At 36.4% G+C, this 25,474-nt stretch overlaps 2 protein-coding genes across 2 annotated transcripts; one reads left to right on the top strand and one right to left on the bottom strand.

The window, feature by feature from the left end:
* The first annotated feature begins 1,915 nt into the window (after window positions 1-1,915).
* On the top strand, window positions 1,916-17,372 carry LOC146131744 (centrosomal protein POC5-like). The gene is made up of 11 exons (XM_083397203.1): window positions 1,916-2,047; window positions 2,679-2,817; window positions 3,128-3,238; window positions 4,207-4,397; window positions 4,630-4,728; window positions 5,178-5,348; window positions 5,830-6,009; window positions 6,596-6,752; window positions 8,897-9,084; window positions 15,309-15,497; window positions 16,624-17,372. The coding sequence occupies exons 1-11, from the start codon at window positions 1,964-1,966 to the stop codon at window positions 16,753-16,755; spliced, it is 1,641 nt and encodes a 546-aa protein (XP_083253329.1). The 5' UTR covers window positions 1,916-1,963; the 3' UTR covers window positions 16,756-17,372.
* Window positions 17,373-18,448: 1,076 nt separating this feature from the next.
* LOC146131743 (uncharacterized) lies at window positions 18,449-21,137 on the bottom strand. The gene has a single exon (XM_083397078.1). The coding sequence runs from the start codon at window positions 21,109-21,111 to the stop codon at window positions 20,056-20,058; it is 1,056 nt and encodes a 351-aa protein (XP_083253204.1). The 5' UTR covers window positions 21,112-21,137; the 3' UTR covers window positions 18,449-20,055.
* Between the last annotated feature and the right edge of the window lie 4,337 nt (window positions 21,138-25,474).

Here is a 25,474-nt window from a genome sequence, read left to right as displayed (position 1 = left end):
TCAGTTAGGAAGTTGTCTAATGTGTGGTTTTCTTTGGACAGTTAGTTAGCTTTGGTCTTTGCAGATCATTAAGGCAGGACCGGCATTTTGTGTTGGTTTGTTGATTTACCAGATGCATGATGTAACTGCATATTTCAACAGGGAGACATGGCCACCGTGCTTTCTTCAATCCACTAAATCGAAACTAAAACAAACTTCCATATTGCATTTTAAAGGGCATACTGTCAGCTCGCTTATAAATGTATTGTACATTCAAAGAATTCAGCATAGCTCGCTTTCACAACTGCTCCAAAAATTTTAAGTAGCTAATTATATATTTAATTAATCAATGTTAAATGTGTTTTGGTCAAAATATGTTATTTAACTAACTTCTAATCTATAACTTACGATCGAAAACATAGTTTATATCTCGTTTGTTATTCGTCATTGTGCAAAACCACTTATTTAGCCATGTATTTTAAAAATCCTAAAAAAGGTTAAAGCTTTTAAAAGTTTTACAACGGAACTGTTAGCGGTGCAGATGTAAACGGAATTTTAAAATGAGCAACAATTTTGTAAATATCAAGATATTCTTTGGTTAAATTAGTATTTATATTTTCCTCGTTTAACGATACCGGTATTCAAATAAACAAAGGTCGGCACAAGATTTATTCAGCGGCCCGCGTTCGCCAAATATTACAGTTATCCGGGTTTTATAAAATAAAGTTTGGTGACCCCTGAGCTCGGCACGAAGAGGTTGTTTAGGGGGCGTCTTATTATTTTTTCTTATTATCCGAAACTAAGTTTTATAACCAACTTTGTGACATGACCAAAACGCAATCCTGTCACCATAAAACATTGACCTCGTAAAGTAACACGGAGATGTTATTTGCATTCCGTTAACACGCCTCTGCCAATCGATTCTTTGGCCGGGAGATTTGTACAAAAGCCGTTGCCAAAACGAGACTTAAGTTAACCGGACTGAACGCAACTGGACAATGCCTCAATTCACTCAACTAAAATAAAGTAACGGACAGAAGTTATTATGCTGGGTTATTAATATTTATTAATACCGTTAGTACTGTGCATGGACTTTAAGCTATTCCTTTAAGTTGATGTTGTTCAATAAACTCAGATACGCTTAATACCTTGCTGTGGCTAAGCTGTTAGAACACTGCCACCTTCGCACAACCTTTAACAAATGGAGTCAGACTCAAATCATAGCAGAAAACTGCATCAGCTCCAAACAAATTCAGTTTAGCCCTGCATTGTACTTAATCGATTTATATTTGCTGTGTTTCGCCGCGTTTACATGAAACCAATCAAATCTAGTGCCTTGTGGCCAGCTTAAGTAAACTTTTATCAACGCGCAACCATTAAACAATTCAAAACTGCATAACAAGCGTTTTTACCGTTAACATTAAAGTTTAGTTAACACCACTAACTCCAGTAGTAATTTCATTAGCTAGTATTACAAAGCACTTCTGAATTTTCTATATTAAATTTTTATCGACTCCGAAACTTACGATCTGATCTAATATATAAAATGTATAAAATTCTATAGATTAAAATGTAGGCTTTTAAAAAAAATATCCGTTAATACCACGCGCTTGTGTTTATTTTGCGAGCCTTGCTCTGAAAGACAGATATTTAGCCCAAACTTTTACTAGGGATTTGTGACTATTTATTCTGAAATATAAATAAAATGTTTTTGCTTTGGATTATTTTGTTTTTATTAAAAAATCGCAAACCAAACTAAATATAAATAGATTTTTTATTTAATGCTATTGTTTTCATAGAATACTTATGTTTCTATCGGTTGTTTTGGCCCAAAATCACTCTACCATAACGGATTTATTAGCCAATCAAATCGCCGCAAATTTTACCCGATTTCTTCGAAGAGTTTTTTCAACGTAAAAAAACTGTAAAACTGCTTTAAACTGTTGCGTCGTTTTAAACTTAAAAATAGCAAATTCTACGCGAAATGTCGAGTGTAAGTGAAGATGGATCTGATTTGCTGATCAACTACGACACTTCGAAGGGTAGCTCGGTTTCGTCAGGTCTCCAGGTTTGTAAAACAACTTGTAGGCCAAAATTGGGTGCGCTGGTCTAGTCTAGAATCTTACCACATTTATTTTAACTTTAACGAAACGCTGAAATTGTAAGGAAGTCATAAATAAAATAAAAGAATAAATATAATAATAATATTACTTGACCTACCCTCACCCAAACACTAACCCTAACCATAATATTGTGCGTTGATTGAATATTGTTTAAACGCCATGGTAGGATTCTAGACCATCGCCAAAACTTGCTGCCATTCTCCTGTTTTTTGGGATGTTTGATATTTCATGTTTGATATTTCAATCATTCAAAGCGTTTTAGGATCCTTTTAATGAATATAGTTAATATATTACTGAAATGATAAGCGTTTTAACGTCATTCATCGTGAAGAATATTTACAAAAGCAGCTGTTGTTGGTTAATATTATGTTTGGTAGCAACAGTTTATACAATTAGGGATGTCAACCTAAGTTTGTTTATCTTTAGGTTTAGTTCTTATTTGTTCATTTTTAAATTTATTTTACAAACTGGTGTTAAAGTAACGTACATCTTTTTTAAAGTAACGTACATCTTTGTAAAAAAATATGGGCCTATATATGTTAAAATTTCTGTTTTTTACAAATATTTTCATTTTAGGAAGAATATGATGAGTTGTTGAAATACGCCATCGTGACCCCAAAGTGGGAACCACAAGTTCAAGCAAATGTTGGTTTGCCGCAACTAAGGCTTTACGACCCTGATCAAGTTAATCTCACAACTGTGGATGAATACTCAGGTTAATACATTTTTAGAATATTAAAAAAAAACTTTCTTTATAGTGAAAATTCATGTTTTGAAATATCTCCTGGCTTGCAAAAACTTAATCATAATGCCATGTTTTGTTTCTCAGATTTAAAAAATATAGTTATTTAAACATCAGAGTAATGTTAATTATTAAAGCTAAATCGGTGCAGCTTTTTACACAGTTAATATTTTTTTAAACTTTTGTTAAAAAGTTAAATATAGTCAATTGAACTAATATATTCTTCTCTGCCTTAAATAAAAAGTTTTATTTACTGAATCTTGACAAATTTGTGCAATTCCAGAGACGACACCGAGTGAATGTACGAAGCAAGATGGACATGACAGTGCTGTCGGTAGTGAAGAGATTACAAGCGATCGTAGGACATTCAGAGAGGCTATGCCGCCACCTAATGGTATGCAGTTTAATAATTTGTCGTTTACAATAAATGTAACAGAACAACATACCCAAGGTGATATAGCGATAGGACATTGTATAACAGTTAAAAACCTATCCTTACAGTTCACTTGGTGAATAATCCTCAAAACAGTGTTTATTAATCTATTCGCAATGGACAAGTAGAAAAAATATTCTTAGATAGTCAACATTGATTTTTTGTTTATTATTTATATGAGAAATACTAGATTAAGTAAAATAATGAGAGCTCGCCAGGTGCACCGTGAGGTAAAAGCGATTACTGCTCTAAAGGTACTTTTATTAAATAAGTGTTTTAGTAAGGGTGGTACCTACTTTTAGTTTCAAGTATTTTCATTTCAGCTCAAAATATTGGTTTAATTACTACATTTGTTAGAATTGTGAGTATTTTTTTTTGTTTTTGCGCAAAAATTGTATTAAAATATAGTTTACCATGATCGTTGTTTTTTTTATACTAAGGAATTAGCCCTTGCTTTTTAATTTTGTTGCAAACTTGTTAGTTATATTTTAAGTAATTGACTATCAAATTAAAAGAGTGTAGTAGCACGCTTTAATGTTTTTGTACATTCTTAACATTTAAATTGTCGGTTTTACTTTTCTTGTGAATCATAATTTGTGATTAAGATTTGCAAATAAACATTTTTAAATAATAAAATAAATGTAATAATGCTCTTTTCCAAAAAGAACCACAAAGGTTGAACAAGATCTAAAACAACTTATTAAATACAGAAACTTTTTTAAATTACAGAAACAAAACTTTACATAGTATTTTTGGTTTGGTGTTTTTTATTTGCAATTATATGTAAATTATTTTATTTTATATTATTTGTGTTTGTAATTTTTAGTTGCCAACAACTGGCAGAGTTGGAACAAGCATTAATCCTCACACAAGCAACAAAAATAGCATTATTATTACTCCACCTAATAAAATATATTTGCTTTACACAGGTTTCCAGCCTTCCAACAACATGATGACGTCATCAGCTTTCGTAGCTACGGCCGGTAAAAGCTCTTTAACACTAGGTGTGCCTCAGTTGGCTGCTAGTGGCGAAAGTTGCGATGTTGAGACGGATCCCGACATGAAACGACTTCATTCACACCTTAATGACCTCTACGCGAAGATGAACAACTCTGTTCTTGTAAGCTTAACACATTTGGCAATAATTTGGTGTGTCATTTGTGTGAAAAATTATCATTTGTGGAAAAAACTGCTATGGGCAGGTAAATCTCGGTATCACTTTATTTATTTATTTTTAGTACTAAAAATTACAAACACAAATAATATAAAATAAAAGACTTTTACCTAAAATTAAATTATTTCTCAGATTCCACTATTTTTTATTTCTAATACTAAAACTGCTCAATCTCCAGGCAGAAGTAAGTCACATGAAGATCTCAATGAACGAAAACTTCCGACGTGAGATGCACGCACTTCGGATGGAACACGAAACAAAGATAAATCAACTTCAGGTAAAACTCCTTTAACTTTTTATTGCATTAAATTTCGTAACCCTCGCATTTGACAAGTTCGGTCAATATATTTGTATTTGTGGTAACTAGCAGAAAACATTTTCAGTATTTTGAAAATTTTTTGTCTGCTTTGTAAATTGTTTTACTTTATATAGAATTTTACTTTTTTGAAAAGAAGCTCTAAAAGTGAAAAAAATGCTTGAGATATTATGAAGGTAATGTGTTGAAATTATTTCTTTTAAATTAAAGGTACCAAACTTGTGAAAGACGATCTAATTTTCCTTTTACGCCCTAGCTGACATTAAGGTCTTTCTGACTTGTCTCAAGCCATTTAGACAAATGACCTCACTTTGTCTTATTTTAAATAGTTTGATCAGAGGTCTCTGCATATATCCCCGCGTATTAATTTCATTACAAACACTAACACGACAACCCTCACGTGTTGTTAGGACGAAGTGTCGAACTTGAAGGAGTTGCTGCACACTTACGAGGGTTCGTTGGCTCGCAAGGACTCGGTCATATCAAACCTCACTCGAGCTCTACAGAGCGGCAAGGAACGGCAAGAGATGGCCAGAGCCTTGCACCAGTGGAAGATAAGGCTGGTAGATGAACGGAGACAGGTCGGTAGATGTTAAGGATGCTTTGTGCTTCTGTATTTCGGTTGCAACGTTTAAATCAGTGTTTCTCAACCTTTTTGCGGCTACCCAAATACTTAGCGAAAGTGTAACAACGAAGCTTTGGTCAGCCAATTGTCTTCACTGTTTTTTTAAGACTAATTAATGTACTGTTGCTGCCAGGCATTGTAGTAATTGTAAAATTGTTCTTTAGCCAAATATACATTAAATTTACCGACGTTTCACTAACCAATACTGGAAATCTTTATTGGGCATTGATATTGCAACTGATCTAAAAAATATATAGCAGTCAAACAATGAAGAAACCAAATAGGCATTTTAATTTATACTTCAATAATAAAAATAATGTGTCAATCAATGTAGAATCGTTTATTTTTATGCAAGTTTATAAACCTTGAAATGATTTACCACTTCCAGCTTGCTTCAGCCAACATTGACCTTTGCCCTTATTTGTGACGTCATACAGGCCTTCACGAGCCGCTTGGCACGACGTCATCGCGATCACGTGATCTCGACCCGAGTGTGGCAGGGATGGCGCTCTCTAGTGGAGGGAAAATGGCGGGAAAAGGTTGAGAAGGCTTGCCAGCGGAGGGCGCAAGAGGTCTGTCGCCAGCTGACCGACGATTACGAAGCTAAACTAGCATCGGTGAGTTGGACGGGTTCGAGGTTTTTTTAGGGTATATTTTGCTTTGTTTAGGGATTATTTGGGTGTTTTAGCGGCTTTTGGATTGTTTTAGGGTCTGTTGGGGAATATTTGGAGAATTGTTTTAAATGTTTTATGGTTATTTGGGATGTTTTAGTTGTTATTGGAAGGTTTTTTGGGGTGCTCAGGATTATGTTGTGTGTTTTAGGGGTTATTGGGAGTTATTTGGGGGGGGGGGGGTCGTGGTCAAGTAACACTCGCATTTGGTGTACAATTCCACTAGTAAGAAAACTATAGTAGAGATTAGTGGTGTCTGGTGATTTAAAATTGAATCCGGCACCAAGACCTGATACTTTAGACAAAAGTATCGCGACTCTACAAAGTGATGCGCGGGTCTGTAATGTAGCTTGGGAATAAATGAGGGTAAACACAACGATAAAAGTGTGGACTGAAAATAAGTTCGTCTATTATTGGCGAATACCATAATAACTTATTTTCAGTACATACTCTGGTTAGCAACAGCATACTTGAAGAAGTGCGAGGAAACCTTGGCTTCGAGTTGTTTCACTAAAGTTTCTTTATGTTTCAGTTGAACGAAGCTTTGGAAAGTTCCCGTGACGAGGTTAAGCGTTTGCACAACGAACGTGACCAGTACGAGGAGACCATGAAGAAAGCGTTCATGCGTGGCGTGTGTGCACTCAACCTTGAAGCGATGACGATGTTCCACGGAGAAGAAAATGAACCTGGTGAGAAAAAATGGAAATCTTTTTCAAGTCTAGTGGTTCTTTAACTATTTTTAACACGTAACCTTTAAAACTTGTGACGCCGATTTACAGAAGGTGTAAGAAAATTAAAATATCGTTTTGGTTCTTCGAAACAACCGAAGAAATGAAAAATCCAAACACTGATTGTGTTGAAATCTACTAAATCCAAGCACAGCTTTTTTCGCGCTAAAAAGTTTAAGAAAATTTTTGAAAAGTTGTGAAATAAATTTGCAAAGCAGATGTTATCTTTTCATGAAATAACAAAAAACAATTCCAGCTGCTCCACACGTCAGAATGTGCGTAAATCTACGCATACGTTGACGGATGGAGTCGCACACGGACATGCGTAATGTATGCACATTGCACAACCTCTTGGTTAGCAACCATCATAACACGGCGTAATTACAGCAGGTGAAAAGCTTGTCCGTCTTAATCCTGACACATCGATAGTACAGAGCTGTTAGTAAGGAGCGACGCACCTGCTTACATTAACGTGACTGGTGTGTTTGAAAAATTTATACTGACAGCTTGCTGTTCGTGTGATCCAGGGTCGGCAAGCTTTCCTGGTCGCGAGCCAAACCAAACTCAGCAAGTTCTCGGCAGGCCGCAATAAATTCCCAATAACAATTTTGATATAAAATTGTACTTAAATAGCTGGCGACGCGCGAAACACGAAAAAATGCGTATGTTTGGGTAAAATTGGTAAATCTTTTGATTTGCGAGGAGACTTTGCACATTGGGAACACATAAAAAATAAATATGCCTATGTTACCTTTACTCTTGTTGATGTTTATCACACAAGACCGAACACATCAGCGAAAAACATCATAGATAAAGTTGGAGGAACTTTCATTTTGGAGTTCCATGCTTTGAAAATTCTACTTAAATATATGAGAGGCCCCTCACAAATCGCTATGGCGTGCAGCGCGATATTTTTTGTATTTTAGTATACTGTAAGTAACATAAATATGAGACATGGTATTGTGTCCAGCTTGTAAAACAGGTCGCTGGCCTGATGATTTTCACTGGCGGTCCGTAGGTTGCCGACCCTAGTGTGATCCCACCATTAGCGAGATATTGTGGCTCATTTTAATCGCACCAAGCTGGTTTAAAACTAGTGGTGGATTTTTTTGAAGTTATAAATAACCTTGCAAATAGTGGTGGGGTGGCGGTCCAGGTAGGAGACGTTTGGTGTTAAAAATGTTTTTTGTTTTTTTCACGGAAGCGGCCTCAAATTATTTAATCACAAAAGTGCACAAAGTTAAAAATATCTTAGCGGGGAGACTGATGTAGTCAGTATATTCTAAAAAGTAACAATATTGAGAACACATTGGCGACAAGTTGATATTTTTTTAAAGTTGATATATTTTCCGCGTGGTACGGATATCTGTAATTCAGCGCTTTTCAGTTTCTTTGAATTCCCTCTTTCTACCAACTTCAATGATTGTATATTGCCCCCACATACAAACACTACATGTGTTGTGCTATAACAGCACTTAACTAATTGCACTCTTGTAAACAAGTCATTTTAAATCACAGCTAAGTCATTTGCAAAATAGATAGTAAATATGAAAACATATTTTGAAAAGTTTGTGCAAACATAAAATATATTTCGAATTATAAAACCTCAAAAAAAACTGTTTAGCCACAGATATTAAGGCGAATGACTTATTTATTTTTTGATAAAAACACCTAAAGTCTAATTCAAATAACTTGCCCTAATGAAATTAGATAGATTAAGTCATTTTGCCAAAAGTCAGACCAAAGTGATTTTAAAGCAGTAACTCAAGTGCACTTAACTAGTGGTTATAACTAGAACTTTTCCTATATATTGGTCTACCGATAATATCGGCCGATATTTCGGTATCGTTAAATTTGTACCGATATTTTGGTCGAAAATGTGATAGAGTTGTTACTAAAAAACAAACAAATTTTTATAATAATTTGGGTTTTACTTCCGAATAATTAACATTTTGACCATATTTCAGGGAATGTAAAAAACCGGGGATCGCTATCTGTCAACAAACGAAATATCGCTCGATATCTGGTTATAACCACGTGTAATTGCCTCTACAAGCCTCTACTAACAAGTGAATCAAACTTAATTAACCCTGCTTCGTTTTTAGCCAAGGACGAACTACGGACACTAGCTGGCGCTGTTGACGCGCTCACGTGCGCCTCTAGTGGCCAACAACAACCGCAGCCTGTGTTCACTCAAGCGCAACGAGATGGCAATGACGTGTCGCAACCTGATTCGTTGAATTCCGATTCTGGTGTGAAGCCCTTCAAGCAAAACAACTCTGGGTCAGCGAAGGTAAAACGCTTTTGTCAGTTCTTAAACTTTTTTTAACCGCGGACCCCCCTACACATCTTTTATAGGCAAGACATTATAGAGATTACGTCATAAACCGACGTAGCATTACTAATGACGTCAAAAATCTGCTGATTGTGGTCCAAAAAAAAGTGAAACAAAGTAGAAATGCATTCAATGCAAAACCTTTTATTTTTAAACTCTTTTCTTTGAAAAATAAATTTATTTTCAAATACAGACTAATATTTCAATTGGGCCATCGTGGACCCCCTAAATAAAGCTAGTACACCTAAGGGGTTCATGGACCCCAGTTTAAGAACCCCTCATTTAAATGTTTTACTCGAAATTATAATTGAGACAAACGCAACAATTTTTCTACATTTTTTCTCCGTCAAAATATCTGAGCGAGTGTACAGAAGCGGCTTTCATTATTAAACACCTTTATACCACTTTTTTTCCTTGTGTATACGGACTTAATTGCATATACGGACTTACGTGCGGAGTTTACGGACACAAACTTGCGAATACGGACTTACGTGCGGAGTTTACGGATACTAACGTGCGTATAATGCGAAGAGTCGCGTTGACACGACTGGTGTATTAATTTTTAAACAAACTCTTTAAAATCCTGCCGTAGGTTGGCACCTGTTGTTAAGTTGTAAATTATTGATGCAACCGTCTCATGTTTCACAGCTTTCTAGTTTAGCAAATAAGATTTCAAGATAAGAAATATTAATTCCCTGGGTCCGCAGAAATAAGTCCTGCAAAATCCTGGTTTGAAGAATTTATTGAATATATTTCGGTCTTGTGAAGTATTTCCTAACCATTTAGCGACCCCTGAAAAGAACCTAATGTTTCAATTACCAGTATATTCATTTTTTAAAGGTGACCTTCAATTGTTGAATGATTAAACATGAATAAAACAACCTCGTTTTTAAATATGCTTTTTTTTCAGCGGTTAAAGGTATGCTTCTTTAAAATTGGCTTAAAAACCACCCCAATAAAAAGTCTAATTACACCCTAGTATGGACTTCCCGCAAAGTTAATGCTATTTTAACGTTTTTTTTACTTAAGTCCTTCAATTTAAGTTTTAATATATTCTTCCAATTGATTTACGTATTAAAAAGTCTTCGTTAAACCCATGTTTTCCCAATAGTCTTCGAGGTTTTTGGAGGCCTAGCTTTAAGTTATGTGTGAAAAAGTGTAAAACGCAATTTTTAACTCTTTTTTATTGTGTTGACTTTGACATTTATAGTTTTATTTTTGAAGTACATTAAAAAGGCGTTCGGCAATCCTTCTAGGTCTTTGAAAGGCTATCAATTTTCCCAGAAGTATTTTACAACCTGTATTGATTGGCAAACCTCATTTGTCTTTATTGAAGAGAATTGGTCGCACGTAAAATCGATTTGCTAATTATTTTGCCGGAAATGCTTCCTGTGTATTTCTCACCAACTTATTGCATTGATTCATCGGTATTCTATTTTAAAATGTGCCAGGGCGTGATTATATAGTTCTTTTTTCGTTAAATTCCGTTTAGTGCAAAAGCCGATGCTGTTAAAAGTTAAATGCGGAAAACTGATTTAATAATCTTTCGCTTAGGTGAGTTCCGTTTTTTCGAACTCAGTTTGAAAAGTTTCCACTCTTCGCGTCTATTTTTTATTTATTTATGTTCTTCTTATAAAACACTTTCCTGATTTGAAGAAATCTTTTTAACTGAACGCGTCGTACGAAGCAAATGTTGTGGGTAAATTTGGTGGCTACCGCTTTAAAACCAAAACCATAATAAGAGCATTTGTAGTCGGTTCTGAAAAAACATGACCACATTAAACTATATCAATTATTCCGCAATTATGATATACGCATTGTAAGGTATTTTTAGGCACCACAACTCTCATAAAATTTTTTAGCAGTATTTCAAATTATGACCGAGTAGGGAAATAGCAGATTGTACTTTGTTGTGGTTTTCTCGAATTGATTTGCAGTCACCAAACCAAAGTTTGAGGATTTACTGATCGCGGGCCGCTTATTGACTTGATTATTATTATTCAACGAAGAAAACATTAAAATATATATATATATATATATTTGATGAAACATTTTAATGTTCGTGAGATAACGGCAACCTCATTATAGGCTTTTGCCCAATAACATATACTGAAAAAATACTGTGTTACCTTATATTAAACAACTGGATTTCACCGAATGCGTCAATTTAAGTGGAAAACACTAGTGAAAAAGTTGTATTTCGTAACTTGAGTATTTTTTAAACTCAATTTTTTCATTTGTTTTACATATTAAGCGAATTAGCGCTATAAGCTGTTTTTGTTATTCGCCGATACATTTTCACACAGCCTTGCGCAATATTCCACCGGATTTGCAATCAATTACGCACGGCATAAAATCGCTTGTTGGAAATGCAGCCTAAGCAACCCTGACGTTAAGTTGATTTGCCAAAACTGTCCGTCTGTAAATGGAAAACGAATTGTAACACTGAAACCTGGTCTGCGCATGCGCAGTTTGATTCGACACTCGATAAACCTCCATCAACAACAACAATAAAGCGAAAAACTAAACAAACCTGCTATAAAACCTTTTTCTTGTCCAATATTAAGATCGCTTTAAGTTGCGACTTACAAACGCTGGCGTCAATTTATCTATAGTAGTTACTTTGCGAATTTGCGGGAAGTCAATTTCCACTTGTTACGATATAAGCGCACTTGTTTATGCTGGACATTTTTGCCAGGTTTTTAAACCCAGACATTTTTAAATTATGCATGGTTGTAAACTTAGCCCAAAACTTTGGGTCGCGTAGGTTGTCGAAACAGAGAGGGGGTCGCGGCAACATAAATGTCAGGAACCACTTCTTGAACCGACCTCACAGCCCTGACTTAAACACAGCTCTTATTTTGCTTGTACAGTGCACATATTTAGCGATATAAAAGCATTTTTTGTCGTTTCCTGTATAAACAAATTTAATTCAGTGGTTCAACCTGTAGGCAAACATAGCACTAGTGTGTCTTATAAAATCTGCTGGCACTGGAAGCCAAGTTTTAATAATTTATTTCTTGGCTTTGGGAAACTAAAGTGAATTATGGCGAAATGACTTCTGTTGAATGCAGATCGTGGCGGGGACAGTAAAATCTAACTGACACCCGTAAATTTTGAAAAGCATATTACACACCAAGATTTTATTTCAGCCTCCACGGATTACAAAACTTGTTTAAGTACCCCGATGTGTCCACCCGGGTTCAATGACCCTTGTATTAGTGATACGCCGGCAGCTTTTAGGTCAAGGGCCGGCAACCTTTTTCTAGTCGCGGGCCAAAACCAAACTCAGAAAGGTCTTTGCGGGCCGCACAGAATGATAACTAAGAATTATGTTATTGAAATGTTAGAACAACTGTGAATCAGGTGGGGCTCGGATTTTTTTGCACTTTTAACGTTTTAATTACATTTACAGAGGCAGTAAAGTGTTGACGCAAAGCGCGAAAAAAAGCGTTCGTTTGGTTAAAAATTCGAGTTCACACGCCGCCATCCATATACTACTAATGAAAAGTGTAATAAAACTACTTCGAGGGAACGCGATAACATCTAAAATTAATCTAGCTCGGTGTTTGTTAACCTTTTTAAGTCAGGGCACACCTGGTGAGCGAAGCGAGCGCGATTTTTTTGGGGGGTACACCGGTATTTCTTTTAATTAAGTTTTTATTACAATGCCGAAAATAAAAATAAATAAATGGTAAAAAATGTACCCTATGTCCAATATTTTTTCATACGTTTTCCGTTTTTGGGGCGACGCACTTGCCAGTCTTCCACGGCGCAACGGTAAAAATCGCTGGTCTGGTTGAAAAGGCAGCATCTAAGCGTAAACAAACCGGGCGTAAAATAAACATTCGCGCAAAAAAATTTTCGCAATTTCGCAGCGCGAAAAATTTTCGCAATTAGGTAGTTGAAATATTGGTTTGTGAAATAGACTGGTGTCTATTTTGTCGAAGAGGCGGCGGGTCGTAGGTTGCCGACCCCTGTTTTACGTCTTATGTAGAAAAATTCATAAGCAAGTGTGATTTTCTTGCGGCCGCCAAATATATTCCAGTTTTATATCTCAATTGCAAAATGCAAGATGTTGAGGTTGAAAACTTGTCCATCAAATTTAGAACTTCTTTTGCCACATTTTAACGTAACATAAAGTTAATGGTCTACTTTAGACTTCATTGTACGTCACAATGCTGCAAGTGTTGTGGCCAATTCTTTAAAAGTAGACTACAACTACCAGTTGTATGCGAAAAACTTGAATAGAACCACGTATAAAACGTATGATATCAAAAAGACAGCAGGAAATTGCTTTTTAAATTGTCCATTCTTTGCTTTTAAGTTGCATACTTTTGTCGTAATAAATGAGTGATTTTTATTTTTGAAGGTCAACCGGTTCGCAAAATTTGTTTTGAAATTTTACCGGTCCGTAAGATGAAAAGGTTGAGAACCACTGCTTTAAATGAACCAGCAATTTGTATTTAGTCAATCACAGAATAACACAAAAGCTATATTAAAATGAATATTATAATATTCGCTGATAATTACCGATAATTATTTGTCCAATGTAAACCGCAAACAGCGATCGATTGAAACCCCAGCCAGCAAAACCGCTTCACCCGTGTCTTGCGGCAATCTTGCGGCAGTTGATCGAGCGACGAGCCAATTATTACGTCAACAATGGCACGCGCGCGACGGGCATTATCCAGGTCGCGTGTGGTGAGTAAGGTCGGCTATTTTCGGCCGCAAGACGCGATGAGCTTAAACGGATTTGCAACGACGAGTGATTGGTTTAGGATCGAGCGCTTGTGATGCGGCAGCTGCTGATGCGAAACGCCTACATTTTATATCGATTCCACACATTTGTTTTCATATCGATTTCCGCCGTTTTTGTTTTTTTTCTCTTATAAATTGTTAAGTAAAAAAAATAGCACTTTTTTATTGATATTAGTTGAAAATCTTATTTTTTAGACAACATTAGTTCAACAAATAGCGCTCTTTTAGACGAAATTAAGTAAAAATTGTCATTTTTGGGGCGAAATTGCATTAAAAATAGCAATTTTTAGACAATAATAGTGTAACAATTGTGTGTTTTTACGAAATCAAATAAAAACGCACTGTTTGGACAAATTAGGTTAAAAAATCACATTTTTGGGCCAAATTAGGAAAATTATTTATAAAATCGCTCGTTGGTTAAAAAAATTCTTACTTATTAGGCAAATTAAGAAGAACATAAGGCACCCGAGACTTGGATTTTATACCGACGCATTTTTTTCATCCTGAGTTTGTTTTCAGTGGGAGAAGTTTATTTTTGCTGATTCCGGTTGTTACGCCGGTCATAAAGCAAGGACAAAAGCTATATAGCGATGGTGGCATTTAATTGTAAAGCACGCGCCAGGTTTTTGAATGAATGCAAAGTTGTTCGAAGTGTTTGGGGTCTGGAAGTTGTCGAGATTTGTAACAGCAAGTCGTAAAGCAAGTTTTATGCGAATGCCACGACCACCATTGTGATTCGGAGGGCAATTGTTCCAAACAGAACATCGTTTTAACGAACCAGCTGCAAAAACTGCGCAGTTCCGTACTTTTTTGTCCTCAGATTGCAAAGATTGTTTATTCACTAAACCAGTCACCTTTGTTTCATTCTTATTCGTTTTTATCACTGTTGCTGGTAAAATAGAAAACTCGCTAAAATTTACTCGAAATTCAGGGTCGGCATGAAAATTTTAGAAATAACGTCATAAAACAAGTAGATTCAAGAAACTTGTTGTTTTCGGTACAACAGATGAAAAAACTAATTTCTAAATACATTTAAGGAGATGGCGGAAAAGCTTTTTCTTCCTTCCAAATAAAACTTCAAATAAAATTTCAAATAAAAATAAAGCTTTATTCTTTCAGTTAAACCCCGCAAGGGCTCTGGACCCCAGCATAATAACCCCGACCTTTAATAACCCCCGACCCTTTAATAAACCCCGACCTTTAATAACCCCCGACCCTTTAATAACCCCCGACCTTTAATAACCCCCGGCCTTTAATAACCTCCGACCTTTAATAACCCCCGACCTTTCATACCCCCCGACCTTTAATAACCCCCGACTTTTAATAACCCCGACCTTTAATAACCCCCGACCTTTAATAACCCCGACCTTTAATAACCCCCGACCTGAGAACCTGATTTAATCGCTTTTTTACTAATCCAGACCTCCCAGGCTCAACGTCCCATTGTATCCCGAGCGGTGCCGTTGACCGGGCCGGTCCGGGTTCCAGCGGGGCGCACTCGGACCCTCCAGGCCAAGATAAGTGCGACGGGGGTGCAGACCCCCCCGGTACGCCAGACCAACACCCCCCAAGGATCAGTGCTGGTTGAAAGACACCATCCTAATCTTCAGGTGAGATTTTTATCTAGATTGTCCGATAATATCGGATCGAAGCCGGTACCCGATATTAAGTGGTAGTATCGGTACTCGTCCGATACTAGGGTAGTATCGATGCCAATACATTAGCAAATTACAGCTATTTCAGTCATTTTTATACGATTCTGACCGTCATTTTGTGCTTTGAAAAGTAAACATTGGTAAAATATATAAATAATCAATTAGAAAAAATACCTCAAAGCAAATTAAAAAAAAAGTTACCTTCTAATGCTTCAGACTAATTTGTGATGTTCAATCATAGAAATAACGTCATTTGGGATCGGTTCGGTACATTTTGCCCAAGTACCAGATATCAATGCTGGAATAAAATAAGTGTTGAACATTCCTAATGTTGTGGTCAGCAAACAAAAAATTACTTAAAGTTGGTTCGATAAAGTCGAATTAACGTGACTTGTGTTATTTTAAACCTTGGCAATTGTGTGACAAAAAATAAGTTAGAGAATGTACACAAAATAGTCCACGAAGAAAAACAAAAACTGACAAATGATGAATAAATACTGAATCTACGGCAATCATCTATAATGAGTAGGTTTGAAACAAAAACTGATTCCAAACCAAAAACTAACGGTAAATGATGGTTAAAGCACGAGAAACATCTTCGCAACCTTGTTGGGGCAATAATATTCTAATCAGACTGTCATATAGTCTTTATTCCATGATGTGTCATTATTTTTAAGGTCTACTTTGTAGAAGATTAGTGTTCCTGTTAAGCCAAAAATAAAACAAATTTAAATTTTAGCAAAATTATTTCGCATAAAATCATAGTTTTTCCTTAATTCCTAAGTTTCGTTTGTAGAGCAGTAACTATTCTGTTTATAATAATTAAAACAAAGGTAGTATGAGATCGGGTTGTTTGTAAGTTTTAATCTGTATCTGATAAAAATACAAAGTTTCACACTTAATTTGGCAAACACGATAAAAATCTGCAAGTGTCTGTTAAGATGAAAACTCAATCCGATGTCTCTATATTTCTTCTAATTCCAATTCAACGTCAATTATTTGAAAGAAGAATTCCGTTATTTATCTCAATTGTGCGAAAAATCTTGCCCACATTTACCCACTTTCAACCGCAACATTTCAGAACATTTCAAGCGGCCAGCCACTTGCCCACGTGACCAAACAACCCAACACTCCCTCTCAGCCAATCAGGAGCCGCGGCGGGCAAAAGGGCGGTCGCTCAAGCGGCCAACAGCCAATGGGAGGCCAGCGTTGACGAACTTGCAAATTTGCGCCCGGTCGATTTTTCCAGGAGCTTTTCTTGTGGATTTGCGGCGAAATTTGGTTAAATTATCCGGATCTTGGCTCGAGCAAACCTAATCCGCGGCGCAATTCAATAAAATTCAGGTCGTCTCAAATTACTGGCTGCATTGTGCATTGGAGCTTGGTTTTGCAAAACCGTTTTAGTTTTTAGACGAAGTTCGATGTAGAATTGTTTACATGTTTATTTTGTTTTACCACAACACTGTTTCTGTACAAACATTTATCACTTGTTGGAATAAACCACGAAATGTGCTTTAAATACATCCATGATTTTATAACAAATTTATTATTACAACAAATATATATAAACAGTAAATACATTTGCAATTTAAAAAAATGGCTTTATTGAAAAACTATTAGAAAACGAGTACTTACACCCTAATTGTTATTTAAAACCAACTAACAAATAAAATAAAATGCTAGATGGCCACTTTTAATTTTATGAATTGGATAAAACGAAGGATAAATGTTGCTTCAAAATGTTTTAAACCGTTGATCTCCCAAAAGGTATTTGACCAGAATGTTGCAAAACCCCATCTTGCTTGAAAGTGTCATTTTTTACGCCGTGCTTTTCCCCAAGCGTCACTGTTATGTTGAAATACATAGAAATGGCTTGATTGATCTTGTTAGAAAATCGTGTCTCGAGCAGCAGAATAATCGATGGAAACGCAGTTTATGTTTGAGAGCAGGTCAGCGCGCATCTGCCGACAATATCACACCCCCAGCTCAAGACACGCATTATGGGCGAATCATAAAAACCTTAGCGTATTCAAACCAGGGGTGGGAAAGTAATTATTTGACCTAAACACATGCTGGTGTGTAGAGATGACGACACAAAGTTACTGCATAAATCATTTATCCTTCGCAAACCCGAGCTTGACGTTCGTTGTGCACAAATATGAACTGAAATCTTTGTTTAAATGCATCTGGATATGGCGCCAAAAAAACACATAATTTTTGCCGGAACGTTCTAGCTTACTTTCACACCATTGTGAGGTTGGTTAATTCCCAAAACCTGGGTCCCCTGTAAAATACCCAGTGACCTCAACAATATAGATGTCATTTTAGGGGGCTGTTAGTATTTATGATTCGGTCAATACTTTTTTATGTTTTTGTACTGTCGAGGATCATATTTACATATATTTAACCCTTGCCGCAAATCGTTTATCTAGAAAGATAATTGTTACACAGGCAAATCGCTTACAGTCTTCCTGGTTGCTATGGTTGGATTACTACCTGATAATTATCAAATATTGGAGGTTGTAGTTGGACGTAGAATGAATATCAAAGCCCATACAGAAGTAGGAAGCATTTCGTGAACGTTTTGAATAAATCTTCATTGATTTATTGGTGAGAAGGCACTGAGTCTATCTATAAATACTGCTGAGGCAGAATGTAGAGCAGAAGAAAACAAAGCGAAATTTACTGTTTAAACCGGGGTACTTAAATGCTTTCTACTTGATGGACTTTGATATTCTTTCTACATTTAAAGAAAAGTTGTTTTTCTCGCAAGCAGTTGACTGACAGCTGCCATATGGGGATTCCCCTAATTTCGTTGATCTCAAGAGACGATTTAAAGATGGCGTCTTTAATGAAATTATCAAGCTGAGCTGCTGAATATACAACAACATAAACACACGGGTGAAACAAATCTATGGAAAAAAATTCACAAACGAAACAAAATTTCACAAACGAAATAAAATAACCACAATTTCTGTAGTTTACGCTACTTTTGCCGTCAGGCAATTCACACACGTTAAAAATGGAACGAAACGTCTTTTAGAAATGTCTAAAAAGTAACAGATGGCACATGAACGTTTAAAGTACAACAAAAAAAGGACGCAATATTTTCACATTAGGCGTGAGGTTATTTTAAAAAGCAAAAGTAGAGCTCTTTGTTTTGACTCTTAGTATAAAATAGAGGAATCAGGTGGCACTTTATAAAGACAAATTGTATTGAGTTACCGACAAGCTTCATCAGGTCAAAGCAGAAGTAAACTTGCGCTTGTGCTTTTACTTTGTCCATTTTAATTGTTTCCTTTATACTTTGATCTGATGAAGCAAGGTTGTTCGAAAGCTTGTCGATAACTCGATGCAATTTGTCTTTATACAGTTCCACCTGATTCCTCTATTTAGAATTAGACAAATACGGCCATATACAAAGATTGGTCTAAAATAAATCCCGAACTTTAGGCTTTGTTACAATTTACGATAAAAAAAGTTTAAAAAATGACATGGAAATATTTGTCTTGCTGCATTTCAGTTTCTAAATTCAATTAAAAATTTTAGGCCACTGATGAAATAACATGGCAAAAATAAATTCTTCAAAATAGTTTTTAAATATTTAAAATGCCCTTTGATTTAAGTTTAATCAAAACCTTTAAGAAAAAAGCTAAATATAAAACAGAGAAGATATTTGACATTAGCAACGTATTGGAACAGTGAGCGGTTGTGCTTAGAAAATGAGAAATTGGATCTGGAACTCAATCGAAATATTCAATTTACATTCAGGTTTTAATAAAGAGCGATATGAGTTTAATTATGCAACGGATCGACAAATATTATCGAGTAACGATCCAATATTATCGGACATAGTATTGAGCTGCGGTAAAATGGCGGATATTATTTCAATCAACGACACCCATAATTTATTTCCTGTTTTCAGTTTTCAATGGTTTTGAAAACGAAAGTAATTTATAAATCTTTTTTTCCATTTATTTTTTGCCTATGCTAAAAAAAACATATTTTTATGGATTGAATCACGAATATAAACATATTGATGTAAACTACGCCTTTTGTGAACGAAAAGTAAGTCTTTTCGCGCGACTCTAGGTCTTTCAAAAACATTTTCACGTTTTGTAAATTTAAATAACGTGATTAGTGATTCTGTGACGCAAAACCGCGTTTCGTGATTCGAATGCCTTACTTTATGAATTTTGCCACAACTTGTGCGCTTTTAACTAATCACGAAAATATGATTTAATTCACGCTCTTCGTGATCTAAATCATCTTTGTGAGCATGAACACAATGTCTTATGACGCGCTCCGTGAATCTAATCACGATATCTGTGGATTCACTTATCGCATGAATCGTGGATGTTCATCACGCGGTCGTGAATCTTATCATGTGAATCTTGATCTAATGTACGGTGAATCATCATCACGTGGATATCATTTATCACGAAGAAACACAGATCTCGTGATGTGATCTTTGTGATGCAATCTTCGTTTTTTAACCTTTGTGATGTCATGATCAGACAGCGGATGAGCTCGTGGTGGCGGCAGCACTGGATGTTGCAACTTGCTTGTAATCCTGCTTGAGGAACGGAAAGAATCGTTTCCTCCAATCCACGAAGGAAGCAGCAACCGCTACGATGTTTACGAGGAGGTTGATTGTGTAGACGTTCGCCCACAGAGAGATCGGAGTAATCCCGTCGTGGATGAGGATCAAAAGGAGGCAGGACACGAAGTCGCTGAGGACGCAGATCGTCGCACAAGCGCTCAGTCGCATCACCGTCCTACCAACGTTCTCCGAGGAGTTCCTGGCTCCTGTCGAAGCCTTCCCGCATCCGCAAACGTTCAGCTTGTAGTGCTTGATCAGAGGGTAGATTAAAAGTCCGAGGAGAGCGAATTGGAAGACTATAGCTGCTATGAAGAGAAGTAAGCCCGGGAGAGTTGATGTGTGTGGGTCGATCGTGGAAAGATCGTACACACAACCTATTGGAGAGGCAACAAGTCTGAATATTACAAGGTAGGATATTGCTGTTGCGACCCCCGCTGCAATGTAGCCCACTATCACTGTTGTGCTCACAAAACGCAGGAAAGGTGAAGCGAGGTGTTTCAGTGCTTTGTGCTTGTACATCTTGAGCTGGCGAGACCACAGCAGCAGATACAAGCACACGAGCGAAGTGTGGAAGAACTCTACAAGCTGGTGCTGGTAAAGCAGGCAGGCAAGATCCGAAGTTGTGCCGAAGCGGAGTTCCAGTTGTTCGCACAAGCATCGCATCAGCGCGAAAACAGCGGCGAACAAGCACAAGCGGCCCTTGGAGAGAAAATTCTCGCATTTTTTCGACGAGCTCGGCGGCTTTTTGCTGCCCACAGCGCCCGCGTCTTTCCGCCACTCGAATATGGAGAAAACAACGACAAGGTAGAAGGACACAGCTGTGAGTGAAGCCACAAGAACCTCGTCTCTGACCCAAGGTCGCTCATAAGCAGCCCTTGCCATTTCAACCATCTCCATGGCGCTTAGATTCCTGCTGATATTCGCCTCCATAACTTCACTTGTAGCTTCGGTTGAGTTTCTGTCCATTTTTTCGTCTCTTTCACTTTCCCACGATCGCTATTTCAGTAAAAGTTTTAAACAAAAGCCTTTTATTAAATCTGAGCAAACCAGCGCCTGTGGTAATACACGAAGGACGCCCGGTTAAATATAAAGCACAGCTTTCTGTCTTACCTTGTATTGTTTTAAGTGGAACCTGACCCCACGAAATGTGGCCTGGGCAGTTTGAAACGAAACCTAACCCTGATCCTATTCTTGGAGCCAGGGATGCGGTTTCTAAAGTGCAACCACTGGCGTAGTAATGTAGGCCAAACACGGGATAAGTCATTCGTGCAACATTTACTACTAATGCTTTGCTAGAATTAAGCTTATTGCGTGAATTTAAAATTTTAATAACATTGTTTTTAAATAAACAACATTCTCAAATGGAATTCCTCTTCCCCCACAAAATGCCTTACCAGAGGTAAAATAGATTTTTTAAAATACATTAATGTTTCGTTTTTATATCGTGTATCAATGTCATAATAAATTTCATATAAAAAAACATGGCGTAAATATCACAGCAGAGCTTGGAATTCTATTTCACTGAACTTTTTACAAGCAAACAAATTTACATCATTCTAATTAGTGAAAATTCAATCAATATGGGCCATGTCTCGGTCTTTCACTCAAAGTTTTCTTCAATTTTATAGAAATCTAGCCAAGAAACAATCTCAATAGATCTAGCCATTATAAAACTACTGAAGTCGGCGACCCAACCAAAAAGACTAATAGGTTAAGACGCACTGACTTAATCCAAGCCAAAATTAATTCCAACGTTTTCTGGTAACTCAACCACAAACAGTGATTTCACTAGCTGACGTTAGTCAATTATACGCGGCCAACCACCTTCTAGAAATAGAACCCTATTCATAGAACAATTTCACCTAAACCGACCAGAAACCGCTATTTAAATCGAACATGGCTTCATGTGACCTTTAACCTCGAACCTACTGACATTTCCAGCAAAGTTATTAACAGCAGAGTTGACATCCGCAGAAGCTTGTAATCATGTTGGTCGAAGCTATAACCTAATCACCGTACGTTTGTAAGAAAGTTTCTCAGAACGTTAACAGGGAGACCATGGGTCATTGATTTTACACTTTTGAAATTCATTTTCTAAACACGAATAATATTATTCTTATAGTGTGCATACAAGTCTCACACGATTTTATATTCGAAATTTTTTTTGCATTCTTACAAAACTAAAAGCAGCTTAATACAAAATCCTCCCCTAAAGCCTAGGAGCGACCCACAGCTCAGTTTAGAATTATGGTGAAAGGCAGGATCCAGTGGCTTTTATAGCCGATCATCTGCTGCCTTTTACACTTCCTGCAAAATCCCTGCACGCCAATTCACGTCGAAAAAACAGTGGAAAAAGGGGAACGGCTAAATCTCGTAGGCAGGTGCTTTTAATTTTGCCACCAGCTGTTTCTGTCACACACGCGATGTGGTGACGTCATAATCATGATCCTTATTACCGAACAATTGAGGTTTCTCCTGTGTGTATCGATTTTCATTTTAGCTGCAGAGCAGATTGCCGTTAAGTTTAACCCCGGCATTTTGTTTTGCACAAAAACGAATCGAATGGAACAAAGTGAAACTTTGCGACCAGAAATATTAGAACTGTCGTAATAAAAACCTAATGAACCTATATAAACTACTTTTTATAAGATTTTCCGACCGAAAATATGGGCAAGGTCCGAAATAGTGAGAACTATGAACGTTGCCGGTTCTAAATAAGGCTTCAAAACCGAAAGATGGTCACTTTCTTTCTATTAATTGCGTTTCCAACGTGAAAAATAAATCCTAGTTTGCAGCATTCACAAATTCCATGTAAAAAGATTTCAAAATGCTATTCGCTATTATTCAACAAATTCTAAATACCGAAAAACTGTTTTTTTTTGTTTTTTACCACTTGATAAGAAAGGGTATATTTTTTGTGGGAATTCGCATCATAATGCAAGTTGTAATTTCTTTATCATCCCACTTCAATTTTCGTCCTTTAATTTATAATTTTAAAAAACAAAATTTTGCGTTTTCTCCGAAAAGGCTCAAGAGCCTACTGAACCCAAAACCAAAGTGGGTCCTTTGTCTGTTTTAAAAAACGAATTAACTATTTATATTTTGCTCGATACTTGTGTATACACACATCTAAACACCACTTCAGACGCCAGCTGATATCAATATATAAGTACTTATTTGCTCATACAAGCACTTAGAAGCACTCAGAGCTCCCACACAGTTTACACGACCGCTTGGAAGATTGTATCTGCTCATTTTTCGTCTTTTTGTTCGCTGCATCGACAAAAGCAAACGGTTTAAAAGCTAAAACAGCTTTTTGGAATGAAATACGATGTTGTACTTTTCCGATGTGACGTGAAATTAAAAGTAGCCAACAATTCACACTCAGCCCTTACAAAACTCAAACCCAAGCCTAACATAAGTTCCTTTAATTTATTTCGCTCTCACAAGCTTAAGCCGTTAGCTAAGCAAGCTCTTATACAAATACATAAGTAATTCTAAAGTAATGATAACAAAGGAACCTACACCCTATCGAAATTTTATTTGTTCATAACCTCATCTTATTGCGCCAGCACTAATTAAAGGCTTTATCAGTTCGAAGCATAATGTTTGGAGGTTGTAGTTAGACGTAGAATGAATATCAAAGCCCATAAAGAAGTATAGGCAGCATTTTGAACGTTTGAATAAAGATTTATTCATTTTAGAAAATTAGTTTTCAAGAAATCGAGTTTTTGTTTTAGGAAAGTTTGTTGTAATTTTTTTTCCATAGTTCAGAAGGTTTAAATCTTCTCCCAAAATTTTAAACGCTTTACCTAAGAGGCGAGTCTTAAATACAACAGTAGTAGTTAATAAATACTGGAGTAATGGTTAGTTTTGTTATAAATCTTTTCAAAGCGCGGAAGTTAGGCTTATAGTGCGTTGCTTAACGGTTTCTTGGCCATGAATCACATATTCGGCGTTGTGTTGCTTGTATCAACAAAGTTGCCCATTCAAAGCAGCTTAAGCGTGCGCCATAAACCGCGGCCCTTTTTAAGAAGCTCTGCTTTATGTTGTTGATATTTTCAGCTTCCTTCCCACATCCTGAATATGAATAAAACGCCAGTAAAACATTGCGTTTGGTAGTTAAGCAAATATACCAGAAAAAAGCACATTTGTTTTGAAAAATATAAAACAATATAAAAAAGGTTATGCACGTGCGTAGTAAGAATATCAAAGCCCATACAGAAGTATAGATAGCATTTTGTGAACGTTTCGAATAACTCTATTTATTTTCAACATCAAAATGCTACCTACATCCATTATCTTGAAATTGATTCGAAACGTTTACAAAATGCTACCTATACATCTGTTTGGTATTCATTCTACTTCTTACTAAAACTCCTAGATGTTAATTAAGTTAATATCTATTCGCTGCGCCTTATGCTCCAAAGTTAAGCACATTCAAATTGTCAGTAAGGTGTATTGAGAGTCCCAAGCCCTCTCTTAGTTTTTTTCAAAGTCTGCGAAAATGCATCCAACTTCTGTAACTAGAGCAGATATTTAACAGTTAGATTGATGGAACGTTTATTTCTTCGCTTGTTTTGCAAAATGTGCGCGGTAATAATAAGTAATTCGTTTCGTCAACTATGAATATTTTCACAAATTTAGATGAAATCTATGGTTGCAGTCTGTTTTCACCAAATTAAAACCTTAGAAACCGCGCAAAGTCCTTCACGTTTACTAATAACCTGGTTTATACCGAATAAATATAAGTTCCGTTCGGCAAAATACTTTAATACTTAAATAAAAATTTAAACAACAGAATTAAGCCACCACGTATTTCAGTTTTTCAATGTTAATTTTGCTGTTTTTAATTGCCCAACAACTTGGCTAGCTTTCAAGTTTTAAAGTGGCTCCCTCCACGCGATACTTCCCGGCTATTGGCAGCGAATGTCAGAAGGGCTTCTGTTGATACAAGCGAAAGCGGGTTGGACCAACACACCGCCCCACATCGTAGTAGTGCTTTCTAACTTGTAAAGGTAAACGCGGCGGACCCGCACTATTATTTAACGAATATTAGCGGTTCCTAGCAATAAATATAACTTAAAGAAAACGCCACTTCATAAAGATGGATTTTAAAATGAAGTAATACCAGTAACGATTATTTAGTGAAGTTTATTGAGGTGGGTTCACTTTTACCTTTTTGGGGTTTACCTCGGGGGCTAAAAACTGTAATCCTAAAACCGCTTCACAGACCCAACATTGGAAACAACTAAAAAACACAAAAGAATCCAAAAGGCAAGGAAAAACTTTTTTAACCGTAAAGCAACTTGAGAATAACTGATTCAAG

This window comes from Ascidiella aspersa, chromosome 9 (assembly GCF_963924565.1).
Source record: "Ascidiella aspersa chromosome 9, kaAscAspe10.2, whole genome shotgun sequence".
Lineage (NCBI taxonomy): Eukaryota > Metazoa > Chordata > Ascidiacea > Phlebobranchia > Ascidiidae > Ascidiella > Ascidiella aspersa.
The sequence above is the reverse complement of the archived record's forward strand: the minus strand, read 5'-3'. Positions and strand labels throughout refer to the sequence as shown.

Coding starts and splice junctions, on each gene's coding strand:
- LOC146131744 (XM_083397203.1), top strand. CDS start 1,964: ATGTCGAGTGTAAGTGAAGATGGATCTGATTTGCTGATCAACTACGAC. Junction 2,048..2,678: donor CGGTTTCGTCAGGTCTCCAG/GTTTGTAAAACA, acceptor TTTTCATTTTAG/GAAGAATATGATGAGTTGTT. Junction 2,818..3,127: donor AACTGTGGATGAATACTCAG/GTTAATACATTT, acceptor GTGCAATTCCAG/AGACGACACCGAGTGAATGT.
- LOC146131743 (XM_083397078.1), bottom strand. CDS start 21,111: ATGGACAGAAACTCAACCGAAGCTACAAGTGAAGTTATGGAGGCGAAT.